The sequence below is a fragment of the Sceloporus undulatus genome, chromosome 1 (assembly GCF_019175285.1).
Source record: "Sceloporus undulatus isolate JIND9_A2432 ecotype Alabama chromosome 1, SceUnd_v1.1, whole genome shotgun sequence".
In the NCBI taxonomy this organism is placed as follows: Eukaryota; Metazoa; Chordata; class Lepidosauria; order Squamata; family Phrynosomatidae; genus Sceloporus; species Sceloporus undulatus.
In genome coordinates this window covers 249465216-249485323 of record NC_056522.1, presented here as the reverse complement: position 1 = coordinate 249485323, position 20108 = coordinate 249465216, and the positions used below count along the sequence as shown (strand labels likewise).

The following is a 20108-nucleotide window of genomic DNA, read 5'->3' as shown; positions in this document are numbered from 1 at the left end:
TCCCTTCTTCTTGAATGCCCTCCATTTTGCAGGGAGGAGGAGGAGAGAGTGGAGGACACATCTGCTGATGCTCCCTGCTGCCCCTTTATCCCCCTCCCATTCCCTGGGGCGGCCATGACAGGGAGGCGCTCTGCTCCGCCGTCTCCGTGGTCCCTCCCTCCTCCCAGTCCTCCTCTACCATAGAGTTGCGGGGAGCGGGCGGGCGGCACAAAGAGGGCTAGAGGAGGAGGAGGAGGAGGCGAGTGCTTGGTGCCGGTGAAGCCGGGGAGCTGTGGTGGGGGTCTTCCTGGAGGGTGGGGAAGGGAAGGGGCCCTGGTTTAGGGGATGGGGGCCAAGGGGAAAGGAGGGGAAGGCTAGAGAAGGAGCCCCTGCGTGGCTTGAGTGTTGGGCTGTGGCTCTGGAGACCAGGGTTCAAATTCCCACCCTCCAGCCATGGGAACCCACCAGCCCCACTCTCAAGGCCCCAGGGAAGAAGGCCATGGCAAGCCTCCTCTGAAGAATGCAAAGATCTTGTAGCTCCTTTGAGACTCACTGGAAGAAAGGACTCAGCAGCATAAGAGCTTTACGAGACTTCAGTCTACTTCCTCAGATGCATATTATTATTATTATTATTATTATTATTCAAAGATATAGCCGTGTTAGTCTGTAAAATCAGTGTATCTATCTTGTAGCACCTTTAAGACTCACTGAAAGAAAGGAGTCAGCAGCATGAGCTTTCCTATAGGCGTAAATCTACTTCCTCAGGTGCATTTGGCCCAAAGGCATCTGAGGAAGTAGACTGAAGTCTACAAAAACTCATGCTGACAATTTCTTTCAGTGAGTCTCAAAGGTGATACAAGATCTCTCCTCTGAATAAAGCTTGCTCCCCCCCCCCCAAAAAAAACCCCCACAACCCCTTAGGGTCTCCATAAGTCTGGAGCAACTTGAAGGCACCCTAGTGTGTGAACTAAAAGAGGCCTCCATGGCTGGTTTGGAAAGTCTAGCTGCTTTTCCTGAACTTGCCTCCTCTAGAATTGTCAGGCTGCAGTCCCCATCTGCCTTGCTGACTCTTCTGCTAGCTGGGGGTTTAACATCTGGAGAGCGCTGGGATGGGGAAACCTCGGTTACAGCCAGGATTAAGAACTAGGAATTTGGGTTCGGAAGGATTTCACTGGGTGCCACCACAAGCTTATAAGTGTTGGCATGGCATAATGGTTTGAGTGTACGGGTGTGATTTTAAGATTCTGGAGACCAGGGTTCAATTTCCAGCTTGACCATGGAAACCCACTAGATGCCCCTGGGCAAGTCACACTCTCTCTGCCTCGGGTGGGCAATGGCAACCATCCTCTGAACAATTTTTGCCCCCCCCAAAAAACCCATAATAGAGTCGCCATAAGTTGGAAATGACTTGAAGGGACATAACAACAACATGATGGGGGAGTCTGGGGGTGGCAGCCCACCAGAAGGTGTGTGGCTGGCAAAGGAAAGACCCCAGAGCAAAGCTGAGCCCTGGCCATCTTGTGAAGCCAGTGCACAGCCACTCTGCCTCTTCAGGTCCTCTGTTTGGGCTTCCATTTAAGTTGGTGGGTTCCTTTTCTCTTTTTTCACCTCAGAAACCGACATGAATGGCTCACAGCTGGTGCTCAGCAGTGGAAAGACTGCACCAGAAACGCACCAGGAGGAAACAGGAAGGCCAGATATGTATGCCCTTCCTTGTCTTTGTAAACCATTTAGGCAGAGCATTAGATTGCTGCATATCTGCTTTGTGTAGAGTTAGGGCTGCCTGTAAGGGATTACCTGCAAGCTGCTATTGTGAAGCCTATAGGAGAGGATCCATGGAAGAATTCTCTGTCCAAGGGTGCCTCTACACTGTAGAAATAATGTACTTGACACCACTTTAAGTGCTGTAGGTCTACCCTATGGAATCCTGGGATTTGTAGTGTTACATGATTTTTAGCCTTCTCTGACAAAGAGTACTGGTGCCTCACAAAATACAAACCCCAGAATTCTGTAGGGCGGAGCCATGGCAATTGAAATGATATTGAATGGCATTGTTTCTATAGTGTAGTTGAACCCTAGGAGGTAGCATTTAGGGTGGGAGGGGAAAAGGAGTAATACAGTGAAATAGTTTCTTTGCAGAGAAACTGGTTACTAATTCTGCTGCATAATAACAATTATTATCCAGTATTTCCAGTTTACCACTTGCCTATTTCTTCTGAAGAATTCTGTGTTTAATCCTTGCTTCCTTCCCTTCAGGAGGGCAATGATAGTACCTTCTTCATTTGTTTTTGACAGGAATTTTCCCTCTCTTGTGTCATGAAGCAAGACCATAGTGATAAGCAGTGAGCAGAGCAGCAGTAGCAACAGTGCCTGTGGGAGAAGACAAGATGAATGCTCTGTGCCAGGAGCTGTTGCTGCCTGGCCCAGTAGTAGCTGGCAATGAAGACAGACATGGTCTCTCTAATGAGAACCTTACAGTTGGACAGAGCTTGCTGTTAACAGAGGCTTCTGTGGTAGGGGCAGAAACATCTGGTGTTGAAATATTTGTAGAAGCCATGGCTGACACCATGTCTCTCAGCAACCCTGATAACACTACAGGTATGTTACGTTTTTGTCAGGCCATCATACCCATGTAAAAATTAACCACTCCGCAGCTGTTATTTCTTAGAAAATGTGCTTGGGTTTTTTTGTGCTCTGTGGTTTTTATACTGTAAATCAGACCTGCACAACATGGCAGTAGGTAAGGGCCAAAATTAAAATAGGTTAAACTTTTTTGGGCTGGAAATTGGTTTTAATTAAATATTAATTAATTAGTTAATTTAATAAATATAATTAAAATTAATTTCATCCTCCCCCTCCGGAAAAACCACAAATAACAAAAACACTTATGTTTTTACCTGAGGGAGCACCCCTAGGAATCTCTAGGTCTTCCAGTGCAACTCTGTGGTCAACATCCGCCAGACATTGAATATAGAATTGCTTTGGAGGAGCTGCCAATGCCTAGTGGGGTGTTCTCTCTAGGAACCTCCAGGTTCTTCAGTGCAACTTTTGGTTAAGGTTGATCATAGAGTTGCACTGGACGACCCAGAGATTCCTAAAGAGAACATATTACTAAAATCCGTAAATAATCAAATCTGCAAAAGTCAAAGCTACAAATGTGGAGGGATGAGTATATTTAGTAGTGGTTTTATTTTATTTTTAAATCCCTATGTTTTTCTTGCAGAAGTCTTAGTTAAAGTTGTGGAACTATATTTCTGTGAACGGTGTGGGCAGAGCTTTTCTGATCCTAGTCTTCTTTCTGAGCATCAGTGTGTTGAGATTTCCAGAGGACAACTTGCAAGCATCCCTCAGCTTCAAGGGTTACCTCTAGCCCTTGCAAGCCAGGACCTGGCTGTTGCTGCAGAACACCCAACTGTCCCCCAGACCGCAGTGCAGAACATGCTGGATGGGAGCAGACAGGACCTAGAATTCTGCCCTGAGCTTCTCCTGTGCCCTGTTTGCCAGGTGGAGTTTTCCCTGCCTGCAGAACTGAAGGAGCACTTTAAGGATCACCACCAACACCAGGGTGCTCCAGTCTGCCCTGTGGAGGATTGTCAATTCAGCTCAGAGGATCGAAAGCAGCTCCGGGGGCACATGCGGCACATCCATCAGGTCTCTCCAATTGCCTGTACCTATCGTGGTTGTCCCATCCTGTTCCAAAACCGAGAAGACATGGAGTTTCATCGCAGGAGCCACTTCCCATTCCACTGTGGCCGTTGTGACTTCATCAGTGCTAACACCAAGCAGTTTGGGTTGCACAGGCACAGCCACTTGCATGAAGCCACACAACAAGAAAAGGCAGCCACAGCAGTGCTGGAAACAAGTGCAGGTTCTGAGAGTGCTGAGCACAGCTTCACTGCTGTAGTAGGAAAGGAGCTGACTGACCATCTCCTTCTGAACTCAGGTACTAGAGAGAATATGCTTTGAGATAGAGGGAGAGAGAAGGGTGAGGATGTTGTGGAGTTACATCAGTCAACAAATGCCCTAAGTGTTTGGGTTCCAGTGGCCTTCTTAATAAAACTTGGTTGAAATTATTGATGAAAGTGTTCATTTTGCACCTTCTCAGATTTGCAATCTTGTTACAGAAATGTACATATTTGGTGAGGCCTGCAGCACAGTGAAAGAAATAAAAGACACACAAAGGATTTATGTATCTAAAAAAGGCACATGGGTATAAATCCATTTATGTTGCTGAGTGCCTTCAAGGATGCGTACAACATTGTATAAATTAGGAAGAATTTGTACAAAAAAAGTCTATGAGGCTCAACAGACCGGCACTTTATGCTGACCTGTGGGCAGAGTTAGGGTGCAGCATCTGCACCCTGGATGTCCAAACCCTGCTCCCAGGGCGCCATTTTGGCATGCACTGGTCTCCTCGTGATCCCCCTCTGGTGCTGCATCCATGTGATACAGCACCGAAGGGGCATCATAAAGTTTTTTGCAGCTCCTTTTTGTGCCCTCCAGAGGCCAGATCAGGCTGCAGCATGAGATTGCTGATTGCTGCGGCCCCAATCTGCCCAGTGAAGGGGCGGTCTGTATAGCCCAATGATGATGAACCTTTTAGAGGCCAAGTGCCCAAACTGCAACCCAAAACCTACTTATTTATTGCAAAGTGCCATGTCCCTCTGGCTTTCTAGTAACAAACTCTGGCAAACTCTGTGCTGGGGTGATGGCACATGTGCCCACAGAGCGGGCTTTGAGTGCCACCTATGGCACGCATGCCATAGGTTCGCCATCACTGGATAGCCCCTTAATGGCAAGGGGAAAAAAAACCTCAGAGCCTTACAACCTGACACGCAAAGGACATGATATTAATGTTAGTGGGACTGAGAGGAACTCAATGGGACCAATATTTTTACATCTTCAGTCTTAAATCTATTTAGGGTTTGTTTTTTTTTAGTATGGCAAGACCTGGAGCAGGTTGGGGTCTTAGAAGGAATTTTTCAAAATTTTTTTTGTGATAGCGGCAGCTTCAGTAAAGGTAGTAGCTATAGGAGAGGAGGAGTTATAGTATAAGGGTGAACTGGTTATAGTCCTACTTGAGTATTACGGTTTGTAAATGTGAAAAACTAATACAGTAAGATGGTAGAGGAGTGTGAACAGAACAGTAGTAGCAAAGAGGCTTTGAGGCAGATGAGAATATTCAAGTGCTATTCCGGGATCAGGGTTTGAAAGAACAGCCTCTTTTTTTGTCAGGGAACTCCAATCTAAAGTTAAATCTTCCCTCTGTCAGATACAGGGGTATAATTTCCACCTGGCCTAGCTCTAAATGCTTTTCTTGAATCCTGTTCTAATTCCTTTTGCCTGATTAAAGAGTCGCTTTTAAGATAATTCCAGATGGAGGCCTCCCTCTACTACAATCCAAAAGACGTTGTTCAGCTTTTTTGGCTTCTGCTGCTTAACAAATTTTCTATTATAAAAACAAATGATGAACAAAGTGGTGCATAAACATCGACAGGTCAGGATAACAAGTATTTTTTATGATTGAGGCAGGATGATAGAACCAAAACAATTCTTGCCTAGAAGTGACTTGAGTTTCAGGTATTTGCCTGATATCCCTTTCTTATCTCAGTTTTGATCTGAGAGCCAATGAGCCCCTGGTTTATGTTTTGCTTTTATTTTTTAGGAACGGCAGAAGTGATGCAAAAGGCAGAGAATTCCCTCAGAATTCAGAGTGGTTGGAAAGTGACAGAAATGGAGAGTGGCCTGGGAACTCATGCTGGTCACAATGATATGCATCCGGAAGACATGAGGACATTGACCAAGGAAGACAGTCTTGGGAATGGAAGAGATGAATTACTAGAAGAAGAAGGAGATGAAGAGGAGGAGGAAGAGGGAGAGGAAAACTTTTGCAAGAAAGCATCTTCTGAGTTAACAAAGGTCTCTCAGAACCAGCTTCTCAAAGGTATAGTTTTTCATTCATTTAAAGACAGAACAGTTTCTGACACTTCTTTGAAAGGAATGCAACCAGACAGAAAGCATTTTAAGAGTACTGGATTCCTGCAGGGGGGAGCATAAAGTAGAGCTGTATGGATCAGTGGTTCTCAATTTTTGATCCTCCAGATGCATGGACTTCAGCACCTGTTGGCCATATTGTCTGGCACCTCTGGGAATCAAAGTCCAAAATACCTATAGGACCAAAGTTTGAGGACCAGTAGTTAAGAGGCCTTGTGAAGAACTAAAGTTTGACTCTAGAGAATATTGTAGACATCTGGTATCTAAATATGGTATTGAAGGATACAGAGAGATTTTTGTTAAATAAAATGTATTAATTCATTATGATAACATAGGCCCCATACAGACAGGCCAAAATAAAGCTGCTTCAGGTCACTTTGGAAGTATGCTGTTTAAATGATGCATGCATCCTAAGAGTCCAGAAACCATGCCAAAGCCAGGCTCCAATACTTAGGACTGGAGCGTGGCTTTAGCGTGGCTTCCAGACTCTTAGGACACATGCATCATTTAAATAGCATATATCCTAAGTGACCTGAAGCAGCTTTATTTTGGCCTGTCTATCGGCCCAAAGTAACCCAGAGATGTGTACCCCAGAGTCCCTTTAGTGTGCATGTCAGAGGTCGGGTGTCTAGATTTCAACTTTTCAGAGCTGTCATGGAGACAAGTATAATACACCCACTCTTTTATTAGTATTGGTAGAAAGAGATTTTAGGCTGAAGTACTGATTATTCTCTTGAAGTGGGAGAGGGACAAAACTGATTCATAACATATTTTCAAGGGCCTCCGTTTTTTTCTTCACACTGAGATGAGTTTTTTTTTATTTTTTTCTCATTGTAGGAGATGTAGCTGAGGATTCCAAATGCTTGTTCAAGACCCACATGTGTCCAGAGTGCAAGCGCTGTTTTAAAAAGCGAACTCACCTTGTGGAACACCTTCACCTGCACTTCCCTGATCCAAGGTTGCAGTGCCCAAACTGTCAGAAATTTTTCACTAGCAAAAGCAAGCTGAAGATCCACATGATGCGCGAGACTGGAGAGAAGGCCCATCGTTGCCCGCTTTGTCACTACAGCTCTGTGGAGAAGAATGCCCTCAACCGTCACATGGCCAGTATGCACGAGGACATATCCAACTTCTATTCAGATGTCTATTCCTGCCCTGTGTGCAAAGAAACATTTAAACTGAGCCATGCCCTCAAGGAGCATCTGAAGACTCACAAAGCAGAGCCCAAGCAACTAAACTGTTTTCAAGTGGGCTGTACCTACTGCACTCAGGACCGCAAGGAGTTCCTACGGCATGTCAGGGAGGCTCATGGCATTAAAGCCGTGGAGTGCAAGTACTATGCCTGCTCCCTGCTCTTCCCCACTGCAGAAATCATGGAGGTACATCGTAAGACACACTATGCCTTCCACTGCCAGCAGTGTGATTTCATTTGTTCCAACAAGCATGTCTTCCGCAAGCATAAGAAGCAAGGCCACCCAGGAAATGAACAGCTCAAATGCAGCTTTTGCCCTTTTGCCACATTCAACTCAGTGGAATTTCATGACCACGTTGGCAAGATGCATGCCAGTGAGAAGATCCACAAGTGCACAGAATGCAACTTTGCCACTGCGCACAAGAGGGTCCTCATTCGGCACATGCTGCTCCACACAGGCAAGTATTCTTCCCAGCTTGATGATCTTTAGAGAAGCTCTTGCTTGTATACACTTATTTGCTTTGTGTCTTTGTTTTCTGCTCTCCTGTCATGCTTTGAAAGGCATGTTTGTGGCCCTGAGCAGAGAATTGCCTTTCACTATACCTGCGGTTTGTTCCTGTCTTTGAACAGGATTGAGCTTGAGCAGTTCCTTAACCCATAGGTGTGCTCTTTTCCACCATAAGGTTTGTCAGCCAGTCACTTATTTGTATATTAGATTTTTTTTTATCCATTCTTCTTGCTGTGCTTTTACAGAGGAGGATATAGGGCACTTTTCAGCTACCTGACCAGTCTTGGCTTTGGGGGGGGAGGGGTGTTAAAAAGATAAAACTTTTTTGGTTCCTTGTCCAGAAGTCAAAACTTGTCTTCCTAGCAAATGGAAGACAAAGTCATGGCTTTCTGAGCCTTCTTGGCACTGCATGCCAGTACCCTCCTCCCACCATTTAGGCATTATGCAAATATTTCGTATATTATCCGAGCTTCTGTAAAATCTAGATTGTGTACTTAAAACCTTAGATAGATTTCGGCAAATTTGCTAGATTTTTCAAACACACCTTAATATCATAATTTAAATGTTGGTTAAAGGTCCCATTAGTTTTTTGGGTTTAGGATAGTTGAGCATGCCTTCAGCTGATGTAGTTGTCAGCTCCTCTGCCCACACTTCCTGTCTTTTACTTCAGTGCTACTGAATAAAAGTGTCCCAAGTTGCTTAGTACTTATTAGTTTGACCCTGCAAAGGAACACCTGTTTTTGCATCTGCTGCAATCCCTAGCCTGCCTTCAAGATTTGGAATAGGGAAGGAGTAGGAATCTGTGGATGCAGGATTTCAAAGATTAATTTTTTTGGTCTATAGCTTTCAGAATCCCAACCCAAGTATAGCCAGGCTAGTTAGGGGGTTCTGGGAAGTTAGCACCCAAACGAGTTTTTCCAGGCTCTGGGTACATGACTGCTAGGATTATTTTTAACTATTTAAGTAACTTCAGAATTGAGAAGAAGTCTAATCTCTCAACACACTTGTCAAAAGGCAGTACCACATTTGATATGGTGAGCATGATTATTAAATCTTGGCCGCCTCTTGTGTCCTGTAGTAATGTATTTTTCAGTATATCAGTGTACTCTGTGTGAAGAATTGCCACCATTTGTTTTGTTCTGAAGGGACTAAGTAGGACCTCATTTTAAATTTAATCTGCTAACCTCAAGGGGCATGACGGGCAGGACCAGCGATCCACAGCTTCCGGTTTGCTCTGTAACTTTAGGAGAGAAGCCTCACAAGTGCCAGCTTTGTGACTTCACTTGTCGAGATGTGAGCTACCTTTCCAAACATATGCTGACCCACTCTGATGATAAGAACTACATGTGTACGGAGTGTGGCTATGTGACAAAGTGGAAGCACTACCTGAATGTCCACATGCGGAAGCACACCGGAGATCTCAGGTACAGAGCGACCTTCCTCACTCTTCAGGCCAGTTTTGTAAAGAACAGGCTGGGACACTGTGGTGCTGTCTCAGAATAGTCCACATGAAAAGCTGAGCATGTGCTTGGCCCGTAAACATAACTGGGGGTCAAAAGTGAGAGTTTTCGTCTGACTGATGGCATATTAGAGGGCTGGGCAGGAGAGTTGATTGAATTCACCATTTACATGAATATGATGACAACTGCAGTTATTAGTTCATAACCTCAACATGTGACACTACTAGCCTATAGACAAATTCAACTGAAATGAAGCCACTGAAGGCTAGAGCTTATGAAGATCCATTTTTGTACTGTACAATAAAAAATTAAAAACAATTAAAACGTCTTGCTAAAGCAGTATAAAATTACATGAAATACACAAAAGTTAAAAATCATAACTAAAACATACACCCCATATACAATCCTCCCTGACGATTTTATCTTCAAAGCCTGCTTGAATAAAAACATGTTTGCCTTCTGGCAAAAGAAAAGCAGAGAGGGGGCCAGGCTAGCCTTCCATGGAATGGAGTTCCAGAGGATGGGAGCAGCCACTAAGAAGGCTCTCTCTTGTGTCCTCACCAAGTGGGACTGTGATGGTGGCAGGACTGAGAGAAAGCCTTCCCTTGTAGATCTTAGGACCCTTGCAGGTTCATATGGGGAGATATAGGGCCCGAACAGACAGGCCAAAATAAAGCTGCTTTGGGTCACTTTGAAGGTATGCTGTTTAAATTATGCATGCATCGTAAGAGGCTGGAGGCCATGCCAAAGCCACGCTCCATTTACTGTATATGGACTGGAGCGCAGATTTGGTGCAGCTTCTGGCCTCTTAAGATGCGTGTGTCATTTAAACAGCATACCTCCAAAGTGGCCTGAAGCAGCTTTATTTTGGCCTGTCTGTTCAGGTCCACGGCCTTTAATATAGTCTGGACGTAAGCTGGATAAAATTTTATAGGTAATGAGCAGCTATGGAAAGTTACTTTATTGGACTGCAACTCCTAGGTCCCCACTACTGGTATGGCCATTGGCTGAGGGTTCTGGGAATTGTGGTCCAAAAATGTAACTTTTCTGAATTCTTGGATTTTAGAATCATAACTGAAATGATTAACACAGTGTCAGTGGTAGTACTGGAGGGTTACCAAGGCACTGATTGCCACAAAAATTATTTCTGTCATGAGTCATTATAGATCATTGTCTATCAGATACTACTGCAGTACTACTGCAAAATGATGCCCTTGTCTGGTAGATAGTCATGTGAGATGGTTGAGGCTGGCAATCTGAATGTAGTATGTATTAAAAGGAAAAGTTGAGGCATTTGCAAAGACGGAGTACAAGAAGGATTTCTAAGAATCCTAATAGCTATGACAATATGAATTGTACTGCATAAATTTGGGACTACGGTTATTGGATCATCTAATCTAGGAAGATGCATGCAAGATTTGCCAGTTGTTGAAACTTGTGAAATTCTGCTGGGAAGCAAATGTTATAAGGGTCCCAAAATCTATAGACACTATGATTTCTGGATATTGATTTATTTAATACTTAGTGTTCAGAGACATGAAAAGCTCTTAATTGTTATTCATGCCTGAGCCTCACTTTGATAAAGAGCAACAATTGTGGCACTTTAGAATTAAGGGTACAAAGCTTTAGAATTATAGAATCATAGAGTTGGAAGAGACCACAAGGGCCATCCAGTCCAATCCCATTCTGCCATGCAGGAAATCTCAATCAAAGCATCCCCGACAGATAGCCAGTCAGCCTCTGTTTAAAGACCTCTAAGGAAGGAGACTCCACTACACTCTGAGGGAGTGTGTTCCACTGTTGAACAGCTCTTACTGTCAGGACGTTCTCCTAATGTTAATGTGGAATCTCCTTTCCTGTAGCTTGCATCCATTGCTCTGGGTCCTAGTCCCTAGCAGAAAACAAGCTAGCTCCCTCCTCAATATGACATCCCTTCAAGTATATATTCCACCAATTTCCTACCATTTCAAAATTTCTCTTAGATTTTTTTTAAAAAAATAATATGCTCTTCAATCGTGGCATACACCTCATTGCCTTTGGCAGAGAGCATATATAAAGTGTTTAACCAACGAGAAGAAAATAGACTTTCCATATTCCCAGACACAGTATAAGTCCATTCCACATCCCTAGACATGGAACCGAATTCTGATAGAGGCCACAAACTGAGGTTAGAGCCACAGAGTTTGCCACAGGGAAGCTTACATTAATCTTTTGGGTGCTTCTGAACGCGCAGTTTCTCTCTGCTTCTTTTCCCTAAATTTGCAAAATGGGATCAGATAACTGTTTTTACAGTGCTATTGGGTGATGACGATGGCTAAAAAGTATTTTTTATATCTAAATCTAAAAGAGCTGTGCAAAATTGTCCTGTGCTGATGATCTTTCTCAGCCTGTGTTTCTGTGATCAACTGTTCTTTTTGTGTCAGGTACCAGTGTAACCAGTGTCCATACCGCTGCCATCGGGCTGACCAACTGAGCAGCCACAAGCTGCGCCACCAGGGCAAGTCCTTGATCTGTGAGGTGTGTGCCTTTGCTTGCAAGCGCAAGTATGAGCTCCAGAAGCACATGCAAGCAAAGCATTCCCAGGATTACCAGTCTCCCATCTTCCAGTGCCAGTACTGCAGTTACCAGACCAAATACAAGCAAGCCCTGCTCAACCATGAGAACTGTAAGCACACCAAGCAGAGAGAGTTCCGTTGTGCCCTGTGCCCTTACCGTACCTTCAGCAACACAAGCCTCTTTTTCCACAAGCGCAAGATCCATGGTTATGTACCTGGTGACAAGAGTTGGCAGGAGAACTATGCCAGCAGGGAGCTGGAGGCCACCTCTGCTGAGGTGCTGTTCAACTATAACCTTGCCATGGCACTGCCTTTGGAGCCGATCCCTTCCCTGCCAGGGAGGGAGCCATGGCATGACAAAGTCAAAGCCCTGGTTTCAGAGGTTGAGGAGGAAGATTGCAACCAGGAGGCACTCATCACACCTCTCTTTGGCAATGAAAACAACACTGAGAGGGAAAGAGAAGAAGTTGTGAGAGAGCAAGACCATTGTAAGGCAGATGGGACCCTTTCGGAACAGCTCTCCCTGAAAGCATCTTCTGAGAGCTCAAGAGAACCAGATAGTGCCATTGAGGCAGTCCCTAGTTGCACCCTGCATTTGGAGCCACTGTGTAACTCAGACCCAGTTCTGGAGCAGCTGACTGAAAAGATGCCTTCAGCTGTGCCTGAGACTGGCATGACTCTGGACTGCAGGGAGGTGGGCCATGCCTATGAAGTGTTAGGCTCCAGGGATTCCCTTGTTCTGGAAGATAGTGAACCTGGTCTTGAAGATATTCCTGACTTTGAGGAGGAGGCAGAGGTCCATGGGGACGGTGATTTGGAGTTGGAAAAAGATGTTTGTTCTAGTACTAGTGATAAGTGTGCTTTGCAGAACCTGGGGGATGTCGAAGCAGAGCAGAACTCTGAACATCTGCAGGCACCACCCAGTCCTCAGGAGGGAGAAGGGTGCAAAGAGCCAAATGTCCAGGAGGTTTGTTCATATGTGTTAAAGCAAGACTGCCTCCAGCCTGGTCCTAGCCATGAGACACCCCTTGCCCCAGAAACCGAACTTCTGACTTCTGAAGACAGTTCCCAGTCAGAATCAGTGCTTAAAGCTCTAAGGAAGCAGGACAAAGAAGAAGCAGAAAACCTGGTCCTGGAAGGGAGGGTGCAGATGTTGATGGTTCAGTCTGAGAGTCGGGTCTTTAAGTGTGAGAAATGTTCCTATATCACCAGGAAGGAGAAGTCCATGTTGGTCCACTGCAGAGGTGGCTGTCAAGGCAAGAAATATCCCTTGGTGTGCCAGGAGTGTAAGGCTATCTTCAAGCAGCAGAGAGGCCTGAATACCCATATCCTTAAGAAGTGTCCAGTTCTCATGAAGAAGAACAGCGGGAAAGCAACCTGCTCAGACCAGTCTGCTGGGGTACAGTCCAGTGAGAAAAGCTTGGAGATAGCTGAGGTAAAGAAGAATGGTATAGGTGCCTTAGATGAGGCAGAAGTGAGCAAGCTGCAAGAAGTTTCTTGGGAAGTAGGAGAGAGGCCTGTTGATGCTGACTCTGTGGCTGCTCTCCTTCTTGACCATCAGCCCATGGCTATCAGTTTGCATGGCAAGCAATCTCAGGATGACCCTGAAACAGAAATGGAAGAGCAATTGCCAGAAACTGTGGTAGGTCCTGCTATCTATCACTCAGAGAGATACTATCTGGAGCAGGGCAAATTCCACTGCAAATCCTGCCGCTTCATCTGTTCACGGGTGTCTACCATCCGCTCCCACGTGGATGATGTCTGCCGTGGCCTGGAGCAGTTCTGGTGTCCCTTGTGTTCCAAGCCCTTCCACTCTAAGAGGGCCCTTAGGATCCATCAGTTGGAAGGGCATGTTGAAGCTCATCCTGCTAAGCCATTTGAAGGTTCCAATGGTACCACACACCCTGAGGAAGGAGAAGAGCAAGAGAATGGACAAATCAGCCACAGGAAGGTTGGTCAGTCTGATGGGCTAATGGAGCCAATGCCTTCCCATCCACTCACCCTCCAGAAGAGGCGGCACTTTTCATGCCCTACCTGCTCTTTCACATGCCATCAGGAACGCGCCTTGAAGACACACAAGAAGCGAGGCTGCCTGAAGCTGGGTGAGTTTCGCTGCACGCTGTGCTCCTTCACCTCCAAGGCTGCTGCGACCCTCCGGCTCCACCGCAAGCTCCACCGGAAGTACTATGGTGCAAGGCCCCAGCTGGCTTGTTGTCAGTGTGACTTCACCTGTAAGCAGTTACGCTGCCTGCGCCAGCACATCCGCATCAAGCATGAAGGTGTGAAGCCCCACAAGTGCCCTTACTGTGAATTCAGCACAACTCGGCGCTACCGCCTGGATGCCCATCAATCCCTGCATACGGGTGTGGGCCGCATTGCCTGCCCTACCTGTGACCAGACCTTTGGCACCAATTCCAAACTGCGCATTCATCGCTTGCGTGTCCACGAGAAGAAACCCACCCACTTCTGCCCGCTGTGTGACTACAGTGGCTACATTCAGAATGACATCACCCGCCATGTCAACAGCTGTCACCAAGGGGAGCTGAACTTTGCCTGCTCACACTGTGAGGCCCGCTTCAGTTCAGAAACAGCTCTCAAGCAGCACGCTCTGCGACAACATGAAGAGAAAATCTCCTATAGTTGTCCTCACTGCGACTTTGTATGCCACAGTGAGGCTACTCTCAAGTGCCATGCTCAGAAGCAGCACCCTCACCTGGAGTGTGCAACCTGTAAGGAGACTCTGACCACCCGTGAGGAACTGGAGGAGCATAAGAAGTTACACTTCAGTCATCGCTGCAGCATCTGCAGCTTTGCTGCCAAAGAGCGGCAGCAACTGGTAAGCCATTACTTGGAAGCCCACGAGCCTTCTGTGGCAGTGGAAAGGCCACTCAGGTGTTCCTTCTGTGACTTTGGGTGCCATCATCAGCTGGTGTTCAACCACCACATGAAGAGCCATGGTGGTACTCGCATCTACAAGTGCTCTGACTGCAAGTACACCACTAAGAACAAGCAAAAGATCACATGGCACATCCGCATCCATACTGGAGAGAAGCCTTATAAATGCCACCAGTGCCAGTATGCTTGTGCTGACCCTTCACGCCTCAAGGTGAGAACAGTCTGCTTTTGTTGTTGTTGTTGTGGGGGTGGGAGTGGGAATGGGAATGGCCGCAGGACACTTGAAACTGGGCAATGTACAAAAAATGTTCTCCCCAGAAATGAAAACTACCCATGACCCTACAGATGGCTTACATGCAGTCAGTTGCAATAGAATCATAGAGTTGGAAGAGACCACAAGGGCCATCCAGTCCAACTCTCTACCATGCAGTAATACAAAATCAAAGCACCCCTATCCAGCCTCTGTTTAAAACCTTCCAAAGAAGGAGACTCCACCAAGGAAGTCTGTTCCAAATTGAAAAAGCTCTTACTGTCAGGAAGTTCTTTGTAATGTTGAGGTGGAATCTCTTTTCCTGTAGTTTGAATCCGTTGCTCCAGGTCCTATTTTCTGGATTTCGTTCAGAAGAAGCGGCGTTTGTAGGCCAGAGGGCCCCTCCTTGATATCTAGCCCTGTTCAAGGAATTATTTTCCATTAGATCAAAGCTGCCCAAAATTCTTTTCTCTCTGTTTTGTCCCATTTTGTTCTGAAATTTGTGGATGAAAAATGCACCTCTATTTTTTGTTTGTTTGTTTGTTTGTTTGTATCTGACAGTCCTGCTATCTATCCATCCATTATTCTAGCCACATTACTTCCTGGTGCCAGAGCATATCTCTGACATCTAGAAACTGGCTGATGGATAGTATGGTCTGCCCTCACCTGTCCCCTCCTCATGTGAACAGGAGTTGAAATTGTGCAGCCCCCAAACTTTGTTGAACCGCTGCTGCACACTACTGGTTAGGGATGCTGGGAGCTGAAATTCAACATCCTCTGGAGGGTTGCATAATTCCCACTATGGCAGAGTGTGATACAACATTGGGAAGACTGGCTGAAGAGTAATTGAGAAACGCAAGATTTCAAGACTGCAGAAATCAGAAAGCCTAAGCTAGAACTAGTCTTTCTGAAGCTGAAATAATGATGGCAACTAAGGTTTCATCATGGTCTACTTAGGTATTATTATTATTCCTGGCTTCTGAGGGAGAGAGAAAGTAGGCCAATCCCATCAGGCCTCCCTAAAGGAACTGAGCCCTTCCCAGAAGGCATCTGGCTCCATCCTGGCTTCTGAGGGAGAGAGGGGGTGGGCCAATCCCATCAGGCCTCCCCAAAGGAACCGAGCCCTTCCCAGAAGGCTTCTGGCTCCATCTTCCACTCCCTTCCCCTTTTGTGTCATGTCTTCTTAGATTGTAAGCCTGAGGGCAGGGAACCGTCTAATTAAAAGATTGTATGTACAGTGCTGTGTAAATTTACAGCACTATATAAATAAAGCTTAATAATAATAATAATAATAATAATAATAATAGTGACCATGGCTTCATAATTTAATACTTTAGCTAAGAAGTGTTCTTCTTTTGGAAGGCACTCTGGGTTTAGCTTCTAATTTGTTTAGTTTGGCTCGGACTTCCTTTAGGATTGAATTGTCTCTTGATGAGATAGTATGTCTCCAGATGTCATAGAATCATAGAATTGGAAGAGACCGCAAGGGCCATCCAGTCCAACCCCCTGCCATGCAGGAAATCCAAATCAAAGCATCCCTGACAGATGGCCATCTAGCCTCCGTTTGAAGACCTCCAAGGAGGGAGACTCCACTACACTCCGAGGAAGAAGTGTGTTCCACTGTCGAACAGCCCTTGCTGTCAGGAAGTTCCTCCTAATGTTGAGGTGGAATCTCTTTTCCTGCAGCTTGCATCCATTGCTCCGGGTCCTAGTCTCTGGAGCAGCAGAAAACAAGTTGCTACCTAGGTAGACCATGATGAAACCTTAGTTGCCATCATTATTTCAGCTTCAGAAAGACTAGTTCTAGCTTAGGCTTTCTGATTTCTGCAGTCTTGAAATCTTGCATTTCTCAGTTACTCTTCAGCCAGTCTTCCCAATGTTGTATCACACTCTGCCATAGTGGGAATTATGTAACCCTCCAGAGGATGTTGGATTTCAGCTCCCAGCATCCCTAACCAGTAGTGTGCAGCAGCAGTTCAACAATGTTTGGGGGCTGTACAATTTCAACTCCTGTTTTATGCCCAGTAACCAATGTTATCTAGGTTATACTGGGCTTGAACCAGCAAAGCTAAGGGATACTCTGACTGCTTTGTGTAAGTCTGGGCTTTCTCTTGTGGCTTCTGAATGCCTTTAAAGTAGTCACTTCCATAGTCCATATGGAAGAGGGCTAATATGGCTAATATTCCTGTTGGCTGTTAGAATGTGATTGCTGTTCAGTGGGATGAGTGGGCTCTGATTTAATAGTCCAGTGAATTGCTAAGATTGGATCAGGTTTATGATACTCAGAGAAAAAAAATAAAAACATTTGTGAAATTAGTGGTTTGCATGTGTTCTTGATCCATTGTTTTCTGTCCTTTCCAGTATCACATGCGTATCCATAAGGAAGAGAGGAAGTACCTTTGCCCTGAATGTGGCTACAAGTGCAAATGGGTGAATCAGCTAAAGTACCATATGACAAAGCATACAGGTATGTGTGTCTTGGAACTGTAGGTGTCTAGGAACTCAAGATCAGAAAATACAGCCTCTACCCCTCTTGTGAGGGAAGGACTTGATCAAGCGTTTTGAAGAAAAGAGCAGCAGCAAAGGCAGGCTGGAAGTGGAGTGAGAATAGGCAAACATCCTGAGTAATAATTTGCAATATCAGAAGTAATAACTTGAGTATAGTTGTGCTCATGTCATTTAAAAATATTCTATAATATCAAAATAAAATAGGCTTATGGTGACCACACAAGACCACACACAGAAGTCTTAAGTTTTTTGTGTTGCCATTTGTAGTCTGAAAACCCTAATGTTTTAGGGTTAGAATAATTTAGAAAAATATTCCTAATGGATACTTCACTTACTCTGAATACAAAAGCCAAAATACTCTGTCACAGGTGTCTTAATGTATGGCCTAAGCTAAGCTAATATCATAGGTATTTAGCTTATGGCTAAGGGCCGGAACAGACGGCCCATTCAAGCCACCTTCAGGGTGGCTTGGGAACACAGCATTCACACAGCATATGCTCCCAAGATGCCTGGAAGCTGGCTAGCCACCTAGATGTGAACAGCTTCAAGACACTTTGGCGGTGCAGCGTTTACATGCCACACACTGCCAAAGTGCTAAGAAGCTGTCCTGAGGCTGCGGCATAGCTGCCAAAAGCAGCTTTTTCCTGGCCCAAAATAGTAGCAGAAAAATATCTACTCCTATTTGGGCAGAGTTCAGTGCGGAGTGGGGCTGCAGCGTGTGTTTGCTGTGGTTCTAATGTGTTTTCGGTGGTTGCAGCTTCAAGCTGCCCCTTTGTGCCCATTTGTTTTGACCCTAAGTGAGTAGAATGGTTTTAACTGGGTGGCAGAGGATGTTATAATAAGGCATTTGAGATTGGAAACTGCTTTTGCCAGGCTAGTAGAAAAAGAGGCCTCCTAGCTTCTCTATATGTTTGACTGTTGAAAAACTTTGTATTCAACCTTTATAGGAGGTGGAGGGACTGGAACAGAAGTGCGCTGAACTTTCAGTAGAGTGGTAAGAGGCTGAGGTTGGGACGAGAAGGATGAAACAGCATGGATGAGATGTGCTAGGCTCTCAAAATTTTTATTTTGAATGATACTTTGGATGGGGCCAAACAGAAAGAGTGAAGGAATGAGTGAAGCACTGGACAGTCTTGTAGACACTGATTTTGATGTTCATATGTAACCCCGTGCGTTCTGTACTCTGCGAATAGTGAGCTTGGTACCAAGACCCCCAATAGATACCAAAATATGCGAATGCTCAAGTTCAGTTAAATAGAATGGCTAAGTAAAATATTGCCTCTTGTACAAAATGACAAAATCAAGGTTTGGTTTCTGGAATTCATATAGTTTTTGAATATTTTCAAGCCATGGATGGTTGAATCTATGGATAAGCAATCCATGTATATGGAGGGTCACCTGTAATTTAGGCCTGTACCAATTACTTGCCTATGACTAAGGTTAGCTGCCTAAATGGTAGTTTTTCTACAGCCATTTCCACATCCCAGATGATGATGGTAATTATGAAATGAATAATAATGCACTACACTGTTGAAAGCTGTTGTTGTCACTCAGTTGCTTCATTTTGGGAACTGTTCCTGCAGGCTAGTGAATTCATTTTTGTTAGCCAGTTGTTAAAGCTCAGATCCAGTATATGATACTCTAGTATAGTAGGGTCAAAACACAGAGCAGCAGGGAGTAGAAAACAAGGATGGTCTGCCATGATCAACCTCAGCAACATTTCTAGTGTGTTGCTTTCTGCTTCTTACACAGGGGTCAAGCCATACCAGTGTGACGAGTGCAACTACTGTACTAACCGTGCAGATGCCCTGCGCATCCACAAGGAGACACGCCACCGTGAGGCTCGCTCTTTCATCTGTGAACAGTGTGGGAAGGCCTTTAAGACCCGCTTCCTCCTCAAGACACACCTGAAGAAGCACAGTGAGGACAAGCCATACGTTTGCAATGTCTGCTACCGCGGTTTCCGGTGGGCTGCTGGCTTGCGGCATCATTATCTCATTCACACCAACGAACACCCCTTCTTCTGCCTCTACTGCAGTTACAAGGCCAAGCAGAAGTTTCAGGTGATCAAACATTTGCAGAGACACCACCCTGAGCACAGTGAAACAGAGGGAGACTTTAGCAAGGGGGTTGGCAAAGACTCGAGTACACTTGCTGTCCATCTGCATGACGTTCAGCTTGAGATTTCATCCAAGAATTTAGAGGAAGGGGAGGCTCAGGTATCCGCACACAGCTAAGTCAAAACCAAAAAGAAAGGAAAAAGTTCAGCGGCTTTGCAAGATGGATGAAAACCTAGCCCTGGGACCATATGGAGGCCTTCCATTTCAAACCCACTGGAACAAATGGAGGCCTCTCTAGATCAAGTGTGTGTACTTGTCTATGTTTATATATATATAACTGTATATGGGATGTAAAATATGTGAGTGTATAAATGGATCTCTAGACTCAATTCAATTTTCAAAGGCACTGAATTCTTCGTTGCCCTGCTGTGCAGACTGAAAGTGAAGGAATGACATCAAAATCTGGCAGGCAGTTTGATAGATGTCCAAAAGGTCTTGGTGCTAGAATGATGGTACATAAATTACAAGATTTTCTGAAGGCCAAAGCTGTGCTATTGGAAATTATCCAATTATTTTAAGAGGAATAGGCCAAACAGGAAAGGGGGAGGAATAGCATTATATATCAGGGATATACACCTGTGAAGAGATCCAGCACTTAAATCCTGGAAATCAGGTGCAGAGCATCTGGATAAAAATTAAAGGGGAAG

General features: G+C 45.2%; 1 protein-coding gene across 4 annotated transcripts; it reads left to right on the top strand.

The window, feature by feature from the left end:
- The first annotated feature begins 256 nt into the window (after positions 1 to 256).
- ZNF142 (zinc finger protein 142) lies at positions 257 to 19598 on the top strand. 4 transcript variants are annotated; one of them, XM_042453607.1, is made up of 10 exons: positions 257 to 274; positions 1593 to 1680; positions 2275 to 2577; positions 3203 to 3922; positions 5645 to 5923; positions 6811 to 7623; positions 8920 to 9097; positions 11557 to 14794; positions 17195 to 17300; positions 19094 to 19598. In XM_042453607.1, the coding sequence occupies exons 3-10, from the start codon at positions 2367 to 2369 to the stop codon at positions 19576 to 19578; spliced, it is 6030 nt and encodes a 2009-aa protein (XP_042309541.1). In that variant the 5' UTR covers positions 257 to 274; positions 1593 to 1680; positions 2275 to 2366; the 3' UTR covers positions 19579 to 19598. The 4 variants fall into 4 exon arrangements, with proteins under 4 accessions (XP_042309541.1, XP_042309568.1, XP_042309558.1 ...); XM_042453634.1 differs by lacking the exon at positions 257 to 274 and adding an exon at positions 18289 to 18335 and having other exon boundaries at positions 852 to 1680; positions 19094 to 19230; XM_042453624.1 differs by lacking the exon at positions 257 to 274 and having other exon boundaries at positions 852 to 1680; positions 18289 to 19236.
- Positions 19599 to 20108: the final 510 nt, after the last annotated feature.

Coding starts and splice junctions, on each gene's coding strand:
- ZNF142 (XM_042453607.1), top strand. CDS start 2,367: ATGAATGCTCTGTGCCAGGAGCTGTTGCTGCCTGGCCCAGTAGTAGCT. Junction 2,578..3,202: donor CAACCCTGATAACACTACAG/GTATGTTACGTT, acceptor TTTTTCTTGCAG/AAGTCTTAGTTAAAGTTGTG. Junction 17,301..19,093: donor CCATATGACAAAGCATACAG/GTATGTGTGTCT, acceptor CTTCTTACACAG/GGGTCAAGCCATACCAGTGT.